The 20158-nt window shown below is 52.9% G+C and overlaps 1 protein-coding gene across 1 annotated transcript in view; it reads left to right on the top strand.

Moving 5' to 3' along the window:
- Positions 1-20158, top strand: part of CA14 (carbonic anhydrase 14) — a 91418-nt gene that overhangs the window by 18687 nt on the left and 52573 nt on the right. The window contains exons 3-4 of the mRNA XM_060261212.1: positions 8491-8670; positions 10727-10869. Of these exons, the coding sequence (XP_060117195.1) occupies positions 8491-8670; positions 10727-10869 (323 nt within the window). The remainder of the gene's footprint in view (positions 1-8490; positions 8671-10726; positions 10870-20158) is intronic.

Here is a 20158-nt window from a genome sequence, read left to right as displayed (position 1 = left end):
GCGGCTCACAATCTCCTTTCCCTTCCTCCCCGACAACAGACACACTGTGAGGTGCGTGGGGCTGAGAGAGCTCTCACAGCAGCTGCCCTTTCAAGGACAACTCTGCAAGAGCTATGGCTGAGCCAAGGCCATTCCAGCAGGTGCAAGCGGAGGAGCGGGGAATCAAACTCGGTTCTCCCAGATAAGAGTCCCCACACTTAACCACTACACCAAACTGAGAGTGTGAGTTATTATTGTTGACCGGTGATTTTATTATTTCCCCTGGAGAAAACAGCTCCTTCGTAGGGTGGGCTCCGTGGCCTTGTACCCGGCTGAGGCCCCTCCCTTCCTCAACCCCTCCCTTCCTCAAGGCTCCACCCCCAAATCTCCAGGAATGCCCCAATCCAGATTTGGCCACCCAGCCCGCTGGACTGACTCTCATTTCCCAGGTTAAAGGCATCGGGCTCTCTCTAGGCAAGCGGCCACGCTCATGCCCAGCATGCGAAAGTGCCTTGCGGGGGCGGGCAAGACTGGCAGAGAGGACACACACAGCAGCAGCCGCCATTGTGAGGGGCAGAGAAAAGCGCAGTGGCAAAGCGGTGGGGGCGGAAAGGAAGTTGGGTCTGATCCAGCCAATCTGTTCTTCTGAACCCCCCTCTTCCATTTCTCCCTGGGGTTCGGGGTGTGTTTCTGGGTGCAGACGCAAATGGCAGCGAATAGAGGGGGGCAGGGGCTAGGGGGGAGGTTATTTTCCTTCCTTTTGGAGAAAGAAAAATCCATGCGCCACAGCTTGAGGTCGCAGGCCACGGGAATGACAACCGTGCGGGGCAGGCCAAACAAACTGTTTTGTCCTTGCTTCCCCGCTCGGAAACAATCCTTCGTTCCCGCCAACCGAGGGCTGTGCCAGCAATTTGCATTCAGAGGCGAAAGAGCGTGGAGTTTGCTGGCCTCCTCGCTGGCGCCGGGTTTCTTTCGGAAAGAGGGAACGTGCCTGGCCTCCTTCTAGGGGTGCCAGCCGCCTCCAGGTGGGACCTGGGGTTCCCCTGGAATTACAGCTCACCTGCAGACTGCAGAGATCAGCTCCCACAGAGGAAAATGGAGGCTTTGGAGGGAGGGACTTTTATTAGAGCAGCCAATCCCCGGGGGGGGCAGGGGATCCCGCAGTTTGGAGGCCCTCCCCCCTGCTTCAGGGTCATCAGAAAGCGGGGGGTGGGGGAGGAAAATGTCTGCTGGGCACTCCATTATTCCTAGGGTTGCCAAATCGAACCCCAGAAATATCTGGGGACTTTGGGGGTGGAGCCAGGAGACTTTGGGGGTGAAGCCAGGAGACATGGGGGTGAAGCTACGGGGAGGGGCGGAAACGCGCCCCGCAGCCTCTTCTCCGCTCGCCGTGCTGCTCTTCAAAGATGGGCTCAGCCACGGAGCAGTGGCCTCTTCTCCGCTCGCCGTGCTGCTCCTCCGAGATGGGCTCAGGCTGAGCCCATCTTGGAAGAGCAGCCACGGCGAGCGGAGAAGAGGCTGCCGCGCCGCTGCCGCCTCTGGGGTGGAAGCGGAGGGGGGGGTGGAGGCGGCCGGGAGTGTGGCGAGCCGCAAGTCCGGGTCCTAGAAGGGCCCGGATTCGCGGCTCGCCATGCTCCTGGCCTGCCTCACCCTCCCCTGCGCTGCTGCCGTCTCTTGGCTGCTCCTCTGAGATGGGCTCAGCCTGGGCCCATCTTGGAGGAGTAACTGCGGTGGGCGGGGAGGGGGCGGCAGCGGTGCGGCAGCCTCGCCGGCTCCAGGATCCGGCGGCTCGGCGCCGTTTCCCCCCTCTCCCCCCGCTTCCATTTTTGGGGGGAGCGGGGGAAGAGGGTGGAAATCCTGGGGTCCCCCGCCAGGGCGGGAGGTTTGGGAAGCCTAATTATTCCCTATGGCAGGGTTCCCCGATTCCCAGGCTATGGACCGGTCCCAGTCCGTGGCCTGTTAGCAACCGGGCCGTGAGTTGTATAATTATTTCATTATATATTACAATGTGGTAATAATAATAACAACAGTAAGACGACATTGGATTTATATCCTGCCCTCCACTGAATCTCCGAGTCTCAGAGCGTCCCACAATCTCCTTTCCCTTCCTCCCTCATTACAGCTACCTTGTGAGGTGGGTGGGGTTGAGAGAGTTCTCACAGGAGTGAAGTGGACAAACTTACGAGAAACTTAACAAATTAGATTATATAATAATACGGGGACGTTTGATAAGGGGGCACGCACTGCTGGGGGACACAAAAGGGGGTGTGTGGAGAAAATGTTACATATGTGTACTAACATTTAATGACAAATGAAGATATGTTATTACAATATATTACAATAAATTGGTTTAAACAGAAAGAGAGAGCTCTCGCAGGAGCTGTCCTTTTCAAGGACAACTCCTGCCAGACTATGGCTGACCCAAGGCCACTCCAGCAGGTGCAAGTGGAGGAGTGGGGAATCAAGCCTGGTTCTCCCAGATAAGAGAGCTATGGCTGACCCAAGGCCATTCCAGCAGGTGCAAGTGGAGGAGTGGGGAATCAAGCCTGGTTCTCCCAGATAAGAGAGCTATGGCTGACCCAAGGCCACTCCAGCAGGTGCAAGTGGAGGAGTGGGGAATCAAACCCGGTTCTCCCAGATAAGAGAGCTCTGGCTGACCCAAGGCCATTCCAGCAGCTGCAAGTGGAGGAGTGGGGAATCAAGCACAGTTCTCCCAGATAAGAGAGCTATGGCTGACCCAAGGCCATTCCAGTAGCTGCAAGTGGAGGAGTGGGGAATCAAACCCGGTTCTCCCAGATAAGAGAGCTCTGGCTGACCCAAGGCCATTCCAGCAGGTGCAAGTGGAGGAGTGGGGAATCAAGCCTGGTTCTCCCAGATAAGAGAGCTATGGCTGACCCAAGGCCACTCCAGCAGGTGCAAGTGGAGGAGTGGGGAATCAAACCCGGTTCTCCCAGATAAGAGAGCTCTGGCTGACCCAAGACCATTCCAGCAGGTGCAAGTGGAGGAGTGGGGAATCAAGCCTGGTTCTCCCAGATAAGAGAGCTATGGCTGACCCAAGGCCACTCCAGCAGGTGCAAGTGGAGGAGTGGGGAATCAAGCCCGGTTCTCCCAGATAAGAGAGCTCTGGCTGACCCAAGGCCATTCCAGCAGCTGCAAGTCATCATAATTTTATTGTTAATTGATTTATTAGGAGTTTTATTCAATCAATTGTTAATTAGATTTTATAATATATATATTTATATATATATTGGAAAGTATTTATATCTGATTCTTAGCTTATTAATAAGGACGGGGTGGGAGGGACGATATTTTTTAATAATGCTGGGAAGAATTAAATTTATAGAGATTTTATAACAACTGACTGAAATAGATTGGGGAGGGTAACTAAATTAATTAACTTAAGATATAGGAAGTGGGCCCAGCAGTTGGAGTCGGAGGGGTTGGTAAGAGGACAAGTTAAATCGACAGATCGGGAGAGAGTTGGTGATCAAGATCTGAGAACTCCACTCAGTGCAGCCGCGATGGCCGGCTGAGGGATTCCAGTGCTCCTGGGGAGGGGAAGGTATGACGGTGGGAGTAGACAGTCATATAAAGGAAGGAGACAGAGACAGAAAAGGGCTCGGTCACCTTCCAGTCTACTTCCCATCCCAACGGTGGCAGGTAGTGGGACCAAGAGGAATTGCTCGCCTCTGTCATTGGTGTTATGCAATGCCAGGTCCATAAACAACAAGACCGCGACCCTGAGGGAGTTTTTGCTCCAACAGGATGTGGACCTGGCTTGTGTGACCGAGACCTGGGTGAGGGACGGGGAGACAGTAGCTCTCTCTCAAATGGCCCCCCCGGGATACTCGGTCTTTCACCAATCACGGACTAGCGGGCGGGGGGGAGGAGTGGCGCTACTCATACGGGAGAGTTACTCCTTTCGGGCCCTCCCGGACCCAAAGATTGACGGCATTGAATGTGCCGGTCTGGCGTGGGATGTCGGAGAGGGGTTGGCAGTCTGGTTGGTGTACCGTCCGCCTACTGCACCAGCCAGCGCCTTACCATCACTATTGGAGGCAGTGGCGGGCTGGGCGTTGAGGTTCCCGGGGCTTATGGTCCTGGGTGACTTCAACGTCCATGCCGACGACACGGCCTCCACTCAGGCGATGGACCTAGTGTCTTCCATGGCGACACTGGGGCTCTCTCAATTTGTTACGACTCCCACACATCAGGCCGGACACACATTAGACCTGATCTTTGCGTCTGGGATTTTGGTGAACGATATCGCGGTAGAAGCGATACCATGGTCGGATCACCTAGCCCTTAAGGCCCGTGTGGGGACGCCGCCCCAACCCTGTATGGGCGGAGAGCCTATTTTGGCTCGCCCTCGGAGCCTGATGGACCCGGAACGGTTCCAAACGGCCCTAAGGGATCCCTGGCCCACTAGCAATTCCCTCGATGGCCTTGTGGAAACCTGGCAAGACCAGCTAACCAGGGCCATCGACGAAATAGCACCCCGGCGCCCTCTGCGCCCTCGTATGAGGCTGGCCCCATGGTACACCTTGGAGTTGCGCCAGCTGAAACAAGGGCTCAGACGACTAGAGAGGCAGTGGAGACATACTCGGGACGAAGCAATGAGAACATCCTACAGAACGTTTATGAAGTCGTATGAGATGGCAGTCAAGGCTGCAAAGAAAAATTACTTTGCAACCAAGATTGCATCTGCAAATTCGCGCCCAGCACAATTATTTAGAATAATTGGGGACCTGATAACATTGCCACAAGGCAAACCAAACATTAGAGAATTGGAGATTGGCTGTGAGGCATTTGCGAAATATTTTGCAGATAAAATCTCATTGCTCCGCCAAGACCTGCCTACCACCTTGGATACAGTGAGCGAAATTGAGGCTCCGGGCCTGTCTTCGGATTTGGTGCTGGACCATTTCGACCCACTCAACCTGGAGGAAGTCGATAGGATCCTCTCTGCTGCTCGCCCAACAACATGCGATCTGGATCCTTGCCCCTCTTGGCTGATTAAATCCTGCCAGAGGGAGCTTAGATGTCCTTTACGGGACATCATAAATAGATCCCTCACCGAGGGGCACTTTCCAACGCCCTTGAAAGAGGCGCTGGTTCGCCCTCTTTTAAAAAAATGTACAGCAGACCCGGCCGAATTGGCGAATTACCGGCCGGTGTCCAATTTACCATTTTTAGGTAAAATCATTGAGAGGGCAGTGGCGTTGCAGCTACAGAGGTTCCTAGATGACGCTTCCATCCTTGACCCGTGCCAGTCTGGGTTCCGACCGGGCCATGGGACGGAGACGGTGCTGGTCGCCTTGGTAGATGACCTCCAGCGACATCTGGATCGGGGCGGCACTGCGGTACTGATGCTACTAGACCTGTCGGCGGCATTTGATACAGTCGACCATCAGTTGCTAAAGTGCCGCCTCGCCGACATAGGGGTTGGGGGGTTGGCCTTGCAATGGCTTTCCTCCTTCCTCTCCGGTCGGGGACAAAGGGTGGCTATTGGGGGGGAGCGATCCCAGAGGCGCACACTTGATTGTGGGGTGCCTCAGGGGGCAGTTCTCTCCCCAATGTTATTTAACATTTATATGCGCCCCCTTGCCCAGATTGTCCGGAGGTTTGGGCTGGGTTGCCATCAATATGCTGATGACACCCAGCTCTATCTGCTAATGGACGGCCGGCCCGACTCCGCCCCGGGGAATCTGGATCGGGCTTTACAGGCTGTAGCGACGTGGCTCAGGTTGAGTGGGCTGAAGTTGAATCCAGCGAAGACAGAGGTCCTTTGCGTGGATCGCGGCGCTCTAGGAGGGGAAATAGCTCTCCCAACCTTCGACGGCGCGCTATTGAAACCCGCGCACCAGGTAAAGAGTTTGGGCATTTTACTGGAGCCTTCATTGTCAATGGAGGCCCAGATAGCAGCCACTGCCAAGTCAGCATTTTTCCATCTGAAGCGGGCAAGGCAGTTGGCCCCCTTCCTGGAGCGTCGCGACCTCGCAACAGTGATCCATGCAACGGTCACCTCAAGACTGGACTACTGTAATGCCCTCTACTTGGGGCTACCTCTGTGCCGGACTCGGAAGCTGCAGCTGGTGCAGAACGCGTCGGCCAGGCTATTATTGGGGCTCCCAAAATGGGAGCACATACGGCCGGGACTGCGCGAACTGCACTGGCTGCCAATTACCTACCGAGTCCAGTACAAAGTGTTGGTCATTACCTTTAAAGCCCTATATGGCCGAGGACCAGCCTACCTAAGGGACCGTCTCTCCCCATATGAACCCCAGAGGGCACTGAGGTCGATGGGCAAAAATAAATTGACTATCCCTGGGCCGAGAGAGGTCAAACTTCAAAATATCAGAACTCGGGCCTTCTCAGCCGCGGCTCCTGTACTGTGGAATCAGCTCCCGGAGGAAGTGCGGGCCCTGCGGAACCTTGACCAGTTCCGCGGGGCCTGCAAGACCGCTCTTTTTAGGCAAGCCTATGCTGATATCTGCTGAGTTGCTAAGAATAAGGAGCCTCCATCTACTATACGATTATGGAACCATCTAAACTGGCAGAACCAGCGCCAAACAAGTTTACTGCTGCCAGATTTATTCTATGTAATGAATTATGTATTTTAAATATTTTAACTTAATTAACTGGTTTTTATGTTTAATTTCTTTAATTGTTAAATTTTAAAGTTTTATCCCTTGTTAAATATGTGAAATGTTGTTAGCCGCCCTGAGCCGCCTAGGCGGGGAGGGCGGGATATAAATGTAAATATAAATAAAAATAAATAAATAAATAAGTGGAGGAGTGGGGAATCAAGCACAGTTCTCCCAGATAAGAGAGCTATGGCTGACCCAAGGCCATTCCAGTAGCTGCAAGTGGAGGAGTGGGGAATCAAACCCGGTTCTCCCAGATAAGAGAGCTCTGGCTGACCCAAGGCCATTCCAGCAGCTGCAAGTGGAGGAGTGGGGAATCAAATCCGGTTCTCCCAGAGAAGAGAGCTCTGGCTGACCCAAGGCCATTCCAGTAGCTGCAAGTGGAGGAGTGGAGAATCCAACCTGGTTCTCCCAGATAGGAGAGCTCTGGCTAACCCAAGGCCATTCCAGCAGCTGCAAGTGGAGGAGTGGGGAATCAAACCCGGTTCTCCCAGATAAGAGAGCTCTGGCTGACGCAAGGCCATTCCAGCAGCTGCAAGTGGAGGCGTGGGGAATCAAACCTGGTTCTTCCAGATAAGAGAGCTATGGCTGACCCAAGGCCATTCCAGCAGGAGTGGGGAATCAAACCTGATTCTCCCACATAAGAGTCCGCATACTTAACCACTACCCCAAACTAATAGAAATAAAGTGCACAATTGTATCATCCTGAAACCATGTCCTCCCCCACCCCTCCACCCCAGTCCATGGAAAAATTGTCTTCCACGAAACTGGTCCCTGGTGCCAAAAAGGTTGGGAACCGCTGCCCCATTGAGACAGATTCTCATAGGATATAATGGAGAATTGATCTGTGTATCTTGGGCTCTGTGGGGGGGAGGGGGTAGGATAGAGGCACCAAATTTTCAGCATAGCATTCAGTGCCTTTCCCCAAACTAGCCTGCAAGTTTCAAAAATATTGGACCGGAGAGTCCAATTCTATGAACCCGAAAGATGGTGCCCCAATCCTTCATTATTTCCTATGGAGGCCATTCCAGCAGGTGCAAGTGGAGGAGTGGGGAATCAAACCCAGTTCTCCCAGATAAGAGAGCTCTGGCTGACCCAAGGCCATTCCAGCAGCTGCAAGTGGAGGAGGGGGGAATCAAACCCGGTTCTCCCAGATAAGAGAGCTCTGGCTGACCCAAGGCCATTCCAGCAGCTGCAAGTGGAGGAGTGGGGAATCAAACCCGGTTCTCTCAGATAAGAGAGCTCTGGCTGACCCAAGGCCATTCCAGCAGCTGCAAGTGGAGGAGTGGGGAATCAAGCCTGGTTCTCCCAGATAAGAGCACTATGGCTGACCCAAGGCCATCCAGCAGCTGCATGTGAAGGAGTGGGGAATCAAATCCGGTTCTCCCAGATGAGAGAGCTCTGGCTGACCCAAGGCCATTCCAGCAGCTGCAAGTGGAGGAGTGGGGAATCAAACCAGGTTCTCCCAGATAAGGGTCTGCACAGTTAATCACTACACCAAACTGTCTCTCTGAGGAGAGGAGGTTTGCCACCCTATAATATAGTGGGTTCAATGCAGAGAAGAGGCTTGGCTGCATTGATTATAGCTCTTTATTAAGTTACAGCATGGTCACCGCTAAACTAGAAAACGGCTCAACTGGGACAACTTCATACAGTCCTGGCTTCCCACTCTAGAACACCATTGGGTCATCTGAACCGGCAGGGGGGCTGTGATTGGCTCAGGGCAGCAGGGATTTGCATCCCCCTGCCCATTGTTCCTAAGTCCCCAAGCTCCATCCGAAAGGCTCCAATGGGCCAGGCAGGAACTACCAGTAAAGGAAGCGTGAAGTCCTTACACAAAACACACCCCTTCTTTCTTTCCCAGGGCCCCACGGGCAAGAACGCTGGCAGGAGACGTACCCAGACTGCGGGCGGGAGGCGCAATCCCCCATCAACATCCAGACGGAGTCGGTCCACTATGACCCTTCCCTGCCCCCTGTGGAGCCCGAGGGATACCGCAGCCCCGGAAGCGAGAAGCTGACCCTGACAAATAACGGGCACACAGGTGAGGCTCACCTGGGGCTCAGGACGGGTCCACTGCTGGGCAGAGATCTTGGTGGCTATGAGGTTAGGGTTGCCAGCTCTGGGTTGGGATAGGGCTGCCAAACCTCCCATCCGGGCGAGGGTTCCCCTGCCCGGGAGGTTCCCAATCTGCCGGCCCATGTTGGGCCAGCAGGGAGAACCTCCTCCGATGTCATCGGCACGATGACGTCACTCGGAAGTGACATCATTGCGCTGGTGCCGGGGCACGGCAGCCACTCTAGGAGTTTCCGGGGAAACTCTATGGGTTTTTCCTGGATGCTCTAGCCATTCGGGAGGGGAAACTCTATGGTGTACCATAGAGTTTTCCCCTCCCAAATGGCTAGAGCGTCCGAGAAACCATAGAGCTTTCCCAGAAACGCCTAGAGTGGCCGGCTCGCCCTAGGCGCCAGCGCGATGATGCCACTTCCGGGTAACGCCATTGCGTCGCATGTGCAAAAGCCCCCCGCTGGAGAGCGGAGGGGACTTGGCAACCCTAGGTCGGGAAATACCTGGAGATCTTTTGGGGGGTTGAACCTGAAGAGGGCGGGGTTTAGGAAGGGAGGGACTTCAGTGGGATAGAACGCCGCAGAGTCCACCTTCCGAAGCAGCCATTTTGTCCAAGAGAACTGGTCTTTGTTGCCTGGAGATCAGTTCTAATCCCAGGAGACCTCCAGCCAGCCTCTGAAGGATTGACTACGGCCCAGGGGGAGCTGAAGCCCAAGTGAAGGACACTGTACTTTTGTCTGCCTTTTCTGTACTGCTAAAGAATCTTCTGTGGCTGCAGTCTGGGCAGGCTTCTTTTGTAGCAAAAGCCCAGCTGGAGCTCATATGCATATTAGGCCACGCCCCCCTGATGCCCAGCCAGAAGGAACTGTGTTCCTGTGTGTCCCTGCTAAAAAATAAAGCCCAGACACTAGGCATTAGGGTTGCCAAGTCCAATTCAAGAAATATCTGGGGGCTTTGGGGATGGAGCCAGGAGACTTTGGGGGTGGAGCCAGGAGACATTGGGGCGGAGCCAGGAACAAGGGTCTGACAAGCATAATTGAACTTCAAGGGAAGTTCTGGCCTTCACATTTAAAGGGACAGCACATCTTTTTAAATGTCTTCCTTCCATAGGAAATAATGAAGGATAGGCGCACCTTCTTTTGGGGCTCATAGAATTGGACCCCCTGGTCCAATCGTTTTGAAACTTGGGGGGTACTTTGGGGAGAGGCACTAGATACTATACTGAAAATTTGGTGCCTCTACCTCAAAAAACAGCTCCCCCAGAGCCCCCGAAACCTCCGGATCAATTCCCATTATACCCTAGGAGAATCGATCTCCACATAGGGAATAATGAAGTGCTCAGAAGATGTTCCCCCGCCCTGGGTTTCTGGCCACTCTGAAGCGAGGGATTGGCCTCTCTACTCACGAGTTGCTGCCAACTTCTTCACAGCAACACAGACACCCCATCCCAAGAGGAAGTCTTTCAATCGGAGACTGAAGCCTCCGGAGGGGGAAAGTCACATGGTGGCTTTGGGGGCGGGGCTTCCCCCCTGGCCAGCTGACTGGGGGCGGGAAGGAGCCTGGGAAAGCGGAAGAACCCCCGCTGGGACCTGGGGATTGGCAGGCCTACTAGGCATGCAACATCTGTGATATTGGGGAGCCCCTTTCCCATGATGCTGGCACATTGGGGGGGGGGTCTCATTTCCACCTAGGGTTGCCAGCCTCCAGGTGGGGCCTGGAGATCTCCTGCTTCTACAACTGACCTGGCTGAGATCAGCTCCCCTGGAGAAAATGGCTGCTTTGAAGGGCGGGCTCTAAGGCACTGGAGCCTGCTGAGGCCCCTCCCCTCCCCAGACCCCGCCCTCCCCTGGATCCACCCCCAAAGGCTCCAGGGTTTTTACAATCCAGACCTGGCAACCCTATTCGCAACTGGGCATGATTCAACAGCACGGCTGACTTGGCTGCCTCCCTCACAACCCCCGCCTGCAACCTCTGATATGCAGTCGCCCTCCACCCTGGGACTAACAGCCTCCTGGCCTCTCTCTCCCCCCCAGTGCAGATGTCCCTGCCCCAGACGATGCGCTTGCACGGCCTGCCCAAGGTCTACTCGGCTGTTCAGCTGCACTTCCATTGGGGCAGCCAGAGACACACCGGGGGGTCCGAGCACCAAGTGGACGGCCAGGCCTTCCCCGCAGAGGTAAGTGGGACAGGCGCCCCTCCATCCCTGTAAGAGCAGCAGAATTGCCCAGCCCAAGTCCCCGCAAATCCAGCGTCCTGTTTCCAGGAGCAGGCAAACCTGTAGGTCTCCCGTTTTTCCCTCCATCTATGGCGGAGGAGAAGGGCTTGCAAGCTTGCCTATTTCCCCTTCCTTCCCTGCTTCACACACGTGGGGTTGCCAAGTCCCTCGCCGGCTCCGGCGGGGGATGGTTTTTGCTCACATGGTGTGATGATGCCACTTGCAAGTGACATCATCGCACCAGTGACATTGCGCGCTGACTGCTCTAGGAGCTTCTGGGAAAACTCTATGGTTTTTTTCTTGACGCTCTAGCAATCTGGGAGGGAAAACTCTATGGTACCATGGAGTGTTCCCTCCCAAATTGCTAGAGCATCCAGGAAAACCATAGAGTTTTCCCGGAAGCTCCTAGAGCAGCCAGCGTGAGACATCGCCGGCGCGATGACATCACTTGTGAGTGATGTCATTGTGCTGGCGACATCGGGGGAAGATGCTCCAGGGTGCCTGGCCTGGGAACTTGGCAGCCCTACACGCATGGTAGAAAGAGTCACCTAGCTATGGGTCAGCACACCGAGGCTGACAGAGGTCCTGATGCTTAGCACACTTACTTGAGAGTAAGCCTGCATTAATATGGCTGTCATATAGGGCTGTCCTATAGAGGATGGTGTGGAATTGTTTTCTGTGGCCCCGGAAGGTACGACCAGAACCAATGGGCTGAAATTAAATCAGAAGACTTTCCGGCTCAACATTAGAAAGAACTTCCTGACCGTTAGAGCGATTCCGCAGTGGAACAGGCTTCCTCCTCGGGAGGTGGGGGGCTCTCCTTCCTTGGAGGTTTTTCAACAGAGGCTACATGGCCATCTGACAGCAATGAGGATACTGTGTATTTAGGGGGAGGTATTTTTGAGTTTAGAGCGCTTCCTCCGTGGAACAGGCTTCCTCCTTGAGAGGAGGTGGGCTCTCCTTTGGAGGTTTTTCAACAGAGGCTAGATGGCCATCTGACAGCAACGAGGATCCTGTGAATTTAGGGGGAGGTCTTTGTGAGTTTCCTGCCTTGTGCAGGGGGTTGGACTAGATGACCCTGGAGGTCTCTTCCAATTCTATGATTCTATGACTGTTAAGAGTGGTTCCTCAGTGGAACAGGCTTCCTCTTCCGGAGGTGGTGGGCTCTCCTTCCTTGGAGGTTTTTCAACAGAGGCTAGATGGCCACCTGACAGCAATGAGGATCCTGTGAATTTAGGGGGAGGTCTTTGTGAGTTTCCTGCTTTGTGCAGGGGGTTGGACTAGATGACCCTGGAGGTCCCTTCCAACTCTAGGATTCTATGATTCTAATATGCTCCTCAACCTCCGGGAGCTGCACAATATATGTGAACGAGCCGCACGTGGCTCCCGAGTTTGGTCACCCCAGCTTAGACATTGGTTGTAACCAATCCTTCCTCTACGCTGTGGAGTCCTGTGAGGAAAAGTTTTACTTTGTGAGCTACTGGCATTAAAGTTGCGAGCTGCCTGCATCGATTACTTTGCTCTGGTTCCATTTTTCCTGAGCTAAGGTAAGAAATGTGTGAGCCGGAGACTAAAAAACCATGAAGTACCTCACACTAACTCAGCTTCGCGGGGACACCCTGCGTTTTAAAGCCTATTTCTGTTTTTAACAACTTTCTATACAGTGTGGATATATACTGCTTTTTGTAACAGAATTAAAAAGGTAAAGGCAGTCCCCTGTGCAAACACCAACTCGTTACTGACCCCTGGGGTGACGTCGCATCAGGATGTTTCCTTGGCAGACTTTTTTTACCGGGTGGTTTGCCATTGCCTTTCCCAGTCGTCTACACTTCCCCCCCCCCCCGGCAAGCTGGGGACTCATTTGAGCGACCTCGGAAGGATGGAAGGCTGAGTGGACCTCGAGCTGGCTACCTGAAAACCCAGCTTCCGCTGGAGATCGAACTCAGGTCGTGAGCAGAGCTTAGGACTGCAGTACTGCAGGTTTACCTCTCTGCACCACGGGGTCCCTTAAAGGAAAGGTCCCCTGCGCAAGCACCAGTCGTTTCCGACTCTGGGGTGACGTTGCTTTCACGTTTTCACGGCAGACTTTTTACAGGGTGGTTTGCCATTGCCTTCCACAGTCATCTACACTCCCCCCCCCCCCCCGCAAGCTGGGGACTCATTTGACCGACCTCGGAAGGAAATGCTAATGAGTTATGCTAACGAGCTCCGCCACTTGTTTTTCTACAAAACGACTCCCGCTTACAGAGATCATCTCTAGTTTTTCTGTGGCGCTGAGTGGTAAAGCTGCAGTGCTGTAGTTGGAGCCCTCTGCTCATGACCTGAGTTCGATTCTGGCAGAAGCTGGATTCAGTTAGCTGGCCCAAGGTTGACTCAGCCTTCCATTCTTCCAAGGTCGGTAAAATGAGTACTCAGCTTGCTGGGGGGAAAGTGTGAAAGACTGGGGAAGGCAATGGCAAACCACCTCGTAAAAAGTCTGCTGTGAAAACAACGGCACCCCAGAGTCGGAAACGACTGGTGCTTGCGCAGGGGACCTTTCCTTTCCTTGCCATTGCCTTCTCCAGTCATCTACACTTTCCCCCCGGCAAGCTGGGGACACATTTGACAGACCTCGGAAGGATGGATGGCTGAGTCGACCTCAAGCCAGCGACCTGAAAACCCAGCTTCCGCCGGGATCGAACTCATGTTGTGACCAGAGCTTGGACTGCAGTACTGCAGCTTTACCACTCTGAGCTGTGGGGCTCCTCATAACAGAGTTGACTATACAAATAATCTTCACATTCGAAAATTGCTTATTGCTTCACAGTCATGGCGCTTCAGCTGCTGCCTGGGGTCGTTTTGTAGAAAAATAGGTGGTGGAGCTCATCCAGGGGATTGTTATGCAGCTGCACCTACTATTCAATGGAGAATGTGGGGAGGAGAAGAAGAAGAAGAAGAACTGCAGATTTATACCCCGCCCTTCTCTCTGAATCAGAGACTCAGAGCGGCTTACAATCTCCTTTATCTTCTTCCCCCACAACAGACACCCTGTGAGGTGGGTGGGGCTGAGAGGGCTCTCACAGCAGCTGCCCTTTCAAGGACAACCTCTGCCAGAGCTATGGCTGACCCAAGGCCATTCCAGCAGGTGCAAGTGGAGGAGTGGGGAATCAAACCCGGTTCTCTCAGATAAGAGTCCGCACACTTAACCACTACACCAAACTGGCTCTCCCTCAGACTGGAGGAGAGGGAACCCTCAGAAAGGTTCAGGAGCTGCGCTCCGGTGAGCTCCTGCTGAATCCGAGTCCTGGTTATTGCTTTGCTACAATCTTCCACGTGGGACCTAGAGACCTCGCAGAATTATAACTGATCTCTAGACCACCGCGGTCAGTTCCCCTGGAGAAAATGGCCGATGTGGAGGATAGACTTATTTATTTATTTTTATTTTATTTATTTAGGATTTATATCCCGCCCTTCCCACAAGTGGCTCAGGGCGGCTTCCAAAAATTGGTCAACATAAAATTAGACACTTTTAAATATATAGGCAATTAAATATTTAAAACAGTTGAAACCTTAAAACCAATAAACATTCCAGTTACATATAAAACAGACGTCTGGCAAGCTACATTGAGTTCTCATCTTAGCTAGGTGTAGGCTGGCCGGAAGAGGGTCGTCTTACAGGCCCTGCGGAACTGAACCAGGTCCCGCAGGGCCCTCACCTCCTCCGGCAGCTGGTTCCACCATGTAGGGGCCATAACGGAGAAGGCCCTTTCTCTGGTGGATTTCAAGCGGGCTTCTTTTGGCCCAGGGATAGTGAGGAGGTTTTGTGTTCCCGACCTCAGTGCTCTCTGGGGAACATGTGGGGAGAGACGGTCCTTCAGGTAGGCAGGTCCCAGGCCATATAGGGCTTTAAAGGTAATAACCAGCACCTTGTACTGGACTCGGTATATCACTGGAAGTATATCCGAAGACCAGGCCGAATGTGTCCCCATTTTGGGAGACCCAATAACAGCCGGGCCGCGGCATTCTGCACCAGCTGTAATTCATGCCAATGTACCCTGATGGGGCTCCTCCATTCCCGAAACTCCTAATCTCCAGGAATTTCCCAGTTAGAAGTTGTCAACCCTACCTATGCCTTGCTTGCTTGGGCTACTTGAGAGCCAGTTTGGGGTAGTGGTTAAGTGTGTGGACTCTTATCTGGGAGAACCTGGTTTGATTCCCCACTCCTCCACTTGCACCTGCTGGAATGGCCTTGGGTCAGCCATAGCTCTGGCAGAGGTTGTCCTTGAAAGGGCAGCTGCTGTGAGAGCCCTCTCCAGCCCCACCCGCCTCACAGGGTGTCTGTTGTGGGGGGAGAAGATAAAGGAGATTGTAAGCCGCTCTGAGTCTTTGATTCAGAGCGAAGGGCGAGGTATAAATCTGCAATTCTTCTACACATGAAGAAATGACTTTCACCTAACAGAGAAAGGGAGAAACGTGCTTAGAATATCATTCCAAGGACAGCAAATAGGCTGTCCTTGACTCTTCAACTACCTTTTCCAGAATTACAATTTTTTTCTTTTGCCATCTTCTGGGCATGGAACAGGGGTTACTGGTTGTGCATGTGTGTGGGGTGGGGGAGGTACAGTTTGGTGTAGTGGTGGAGTGCACGAACTCTTATCTGGGAGAATCGGGTTTGATTCCCCACTCCTCCCCTTGCAGCTGCTGGAATGGCCTTGGGCCAGCCATAGCTCTCTCAGAGCTGTCCTTGAAAAGGCAGCTTCTGGGTCAGCTCTCTCAGCCCCACCCACCACACAGGGTGTCTGTTGTGGGGGGAGGATGGTAAAGGAGATTGTGAGCCGCTCTGAGACTCTGAGATTCAGAGAATAGGGCGGAGTATAAATCCAATATCATCTACTTCTACTACTAGTGAGTTTCCTGCATTGTGCAGGGTGGTGGGACAAGATGACTCTGGAGGCCCCATCCAACTCTATGATTTTACAACAGATTTCCAGACTACAGAGAGATCAGTTCCCTCGGAGAATATGGCTGCTTCGGAGAGTGGACTCTGCGGCATTACATCTTACCAAAGCCCTCCCCTCCCCCAAACCCCACCTTTCGCTGGCTCAGTAAGATTAATGGGCAATCGGGGACGGGGGAAATTAAGCCGTGGGGAGGCGGAGCCCCTTTTCCATAGCTGGCACGGAGGAGCACCTGAGCTGACCTGGCACAACACAAGATCCTTAACCGGATTATGGTGCATGAGAAACTCCCCCCCCCTCCCTGAGCCAGAAGGTTTGGGGACAGAGGCGGCCTCAAGCTTCCCAGCGCCCTCCTCCACCACCGAATGGCAGAGAGCCCAGCCCTGGCAGAGAGTCGGGCAAGTTCTGTGCCAGGAGTGGGCACAGAAAGCTGCACAGCCACACTGCCGGGCAGCGACCCAGCTCCTGCCTGCCGGCTTCCCCCACCCATTATCCCAGCGGGCGATGCCAGGCAAGGGCAGGTGAGTTGGACTCTCTGTTTGAAAAAACCAAACACCCCCCCCCCCCCCCAAAACTTGCTGGCACAGCCCAAAGTAGATCCAGGTGGGTCACCATGAAGCAACGGAACAAAGTTTGAGTTCAGTGGTTACTTTATTCTGGATAGAAGCTTTCACATGCATGCACACTTCTTCAGATTATGCCTGGGACAGAGAAGGTAGAGAAAGGACTCCTTTTCTCCCTTTCTCACAATACCAGAACTCGTGGGCATTCAATGGAATTGCTGAGCAGTCGGGTTAGAAAGGATAAAAGGAAGTCCTTCACCCAAAGGGTGATTAACACGTGGAATTCACTGCCCCAGGAGGTGGCGGCGGCTACAAGCATAGCCAGCTTCAAGAGGGGATTGGATAAACATATGGAGCAGAGGTCCATCAGTGGCTGTTAGCCACAGCGTATTGTTGGAACTCTCTGTCTGGGGCAGTGATGCTCTGTATTCTGGGTGCTGGGAGGGGGGGACAGTGGAAGGACTTCTAGCCCCACTTGTGGACCTCCTGATGGCACTTGGGAAGTACTGGCCCCTGTTGGACTGGATGGGCCATTGGCCTGATCCAACAGGGCTTCTCTTATGTTCTTATGAAATGTGTATGCACACAAAAGTTTATACCCAGGATAAAAATTGATAGGTCTAAAAAGTGCCACTGGACTCAAACTTCATTCTATAGCCAAAAGTAGTTAGCAAATCAATATAATAGTTTATGCAAGTTATAGAATCATAGAATTGGAAGGGATCTCCAGGGTGATCTAGTCCAACCCCCTGTACAATGCAGGGAACTCACAAACACCTCCCCCTAAATTCACAGGATCTTCATTGTTGTCAGATGGCCATCTAGCCTCTGTTGAAAAACCTCCAAGGAAGGAGAGCCCACCACCTCCCGAGGAAGCCTGTTCCACTGAGGAACTGCTCTAAATTCACAAACACCTCCCCCTAAATTCACAGGATCTTCATTGCTGTCAGATGGCCATCTAGCCTCTGGTTTAAAACCTTCAAGGAAAAATGGACTTGAAGATGGTGATCATATCACCTCTCAGCCACCTCCTCTCCAGGCTAAACATGCCCAGCTCCTTCAACCTTTCTTCGTAGGACTTGGTCTCCAGACCCCTCACCATCTTCATTGCCCTCCCCTGAACACAATACTCCAAGTGAGGTCTTACCAGAGCAGAGTAAAGCGATACCATCACATCATGTGATCTGGACACTATACTTCTGTTGATAGCCCAAAATTCCATTTGCCTTTTTAGCCACCACATCACACTGTTGACTCATATTCAATGCATGGTCCACTAAGACCCCTAGATGCTTTTCGCACAGACTACTGCTATCCTAGATCCTTTTCACACATACTACTGTCATCTAGTACAACTTCCTGAACAATGCAGGAAACTCACAAATACCTCTCCTCCAAAACTCTTCTGTTTTAATTTCAATCCGTTGGTTCTGGTCTGACCTTCTGGTGCAACAGAAAACAATTCCACACCCTCCTCTGTAGGACAGCCCTTCAAGTATTTGAAGACGGTGATCCTATCACCTCTCAGCCGCCTCCTCTCCAGGCTAAATATACCCAGCAGCTCTTTCAACTTCTCATAAGAACATAAGAGAAGCCATGTTGGATCAGGCCAATGGCCCATTAAGTCCAACACTCTGTGTCACACATTGGCAAAAAATTTTATATACACACATACACTGTGGCTAATAGCCACCGATGGACCTGTGCTCCATATTTCTATCTAAACCCCTCTTGAAGGTGTCCATCTAGTCCAGCCTCCTGTCTCACACAGTGGCCTTTTATCCGTTTTAACCTGTCTGCTCAGCAATTTCATCGAATGGAGGGTAGACTTCATGCCAATGTACCCTGATGGGGCTCCTCCATTCCCGAAACTCCTAATCTCCTAATCTCCAGGAATTTCACAGGACTTGATCTCCAGACCTCTCACAATTTTTGTTGCCCTCTTCTGGACCCATTCCAGCTTCTCTATATGCCTCTTAAATTGTGGCAGCCAAAAATGAACTCAATACTCTAGGTGAGGTCTAACCAGAGCAGAGTAAAGCGATACCATCACTTCACATGATCCAGACACTAGGCCTTTTTTGGTACAGCCCAAAATCACATTGTCTTTTCAGATACCGCATCACACCGCTAACATTTACAAAGAGAGCTGGCAGCTCTGGATTGGGAAATTCCTGGCGATTGGGGGATGGAGCTTTGGGGAAGGTAGGATCTAGGTAGGGTTCCCAAGTCCAATTCAAGAAATATCTGGGGACTTTGGGGGTGGAGCCAGGAGACTTTGGGGGTGGAGCCAAGATCAAGGCTGTGACAAGCATCATTGAACTCCAAAGGGAGTTCTGGCCATCACATTTAAAGGGACGGCACACCTTTTCAATTCCTTCCTTCCATAGGAAATAATGAAGGATAGGGGCACCTTCTTTTGGGGCTCATAGAATTGGACCCCCTGGTCCAATCTTTTTTAATCTTGGGGGGGTATTTTGAGGAGAGGCACTAGATGCTATACTGAAAATTCGGTGCCTCTACCCCAAAAAACAGCCCCCCCAGAGCCCCAGAAATCCACGGATCAATGCTCCATAATTTTCTATGGGAATAAATCTCCATAGGAGTTCCCAGCAGACATTTCCCAACCCTCCCCCCGCTTTCTGACGACCCTGAAGCGGGGGGAGGGTCTCCAAACCGGGGGATCCCCTGCCCCCACCTGGGGATTGGCAACCCTAGATTTAGGGAGGAGGGAGACCTCAGCCGGGCACAAGGTCATAGAATCCAAAACAGTCATTTTTCTCCAGGGAAGTGATTTCAACTGTCTGGAGAAGAAGTAGTGATTCAAGGAGAAATTCAGGCCTCACCTGGAGCTGGGTGATCCTGTTTGCAAATTATGGCGACACTTTGGAAAAATACAAGATCCTGACCAGTCAGTGAGAAAAAAATCTTCCCGACTGACTGATGGTTGACAAAGAAATGTTGTGCAGCCTTAGGCAAGCATTGGAGATGGTAATTTTACCTCAGGAGCGCCAACTCAGAAGGAATTCTATATGATTTAATGGACATCTTAGCTGCTTTGAGGAACCCAAGGGATGGAAACACAGCTTATAAATCCTCTAAATATATGTAAGAACATCAAAAGGGTCCTGCTGGATCAGACAGGGAAGGTCCATCTAGTCCAGCCTCCTGTCTCACACAGTGGCCAGCCTGTTCCTCTGGAGGGCCAACAACAGGGCAGAGAGGCCGAGGCCTTCCCCTGAGAAGAACCTCAGAAGAGCCCTGCTGGATCAGACCAGGGAGGGTCCATCTAGTCCAGCCTCCTGTCTCACACAGTGGCCAACCAGTTCCTCTGGAGGGCCAGCAACAGGGCAGAGAGGCCGAGGCCTTCCCCTGAGAAGAACATCAGAAGAGCCCTGTTGAGTCAGACCAGGGAGGGCCCATCTAGTCCAGCCTCCTGTCTCACACAGAGGCCAGCCAGTTCCTCTGGAGGGCCAACAACAGGGCAGAGAGGCCGAGGCCTTCCCCTGAGAAGAACCTCAGAAGAGCCCTGCTGGATCAGACCAGGGAGGGTCCATCTAGTCCAGCCTCCTGTCTCACACAGTGGCCAACCAGTTCCTCTGGAGTGTCAGCAACAGGGCAGAGAGGCCGAGGCCTTCCCCTGAGAAGAACCTCAGAAGAGCCCTGCTGGGTCAGACCAGGGAGGGTCCATCTAGTCCAGCCTCCTGTCTCACACAGGGGCCAGCCAGTTCCTCTGGAGGGCCAGCAACA

Source organism: Heteronotia binoei, chromosome 1, assembly GCF_032191835.1.
Source record: "Heteronotia binoei isolate CCM8104 ecotype False Entrance Well chromosome 1, APGP_CSIRO_Hbin_v1, whole genome shotgun sequence".
Taxonomy (NCBI): Eukaryota; Metazoa; Chordata; class Lepidosauria; order Squamata; family Gekkonidae; genus Heteronotia; species Heteronotia binoei.
This window is presented reverse-complemented; position numbering and strand designations above follow the sequence as displayed.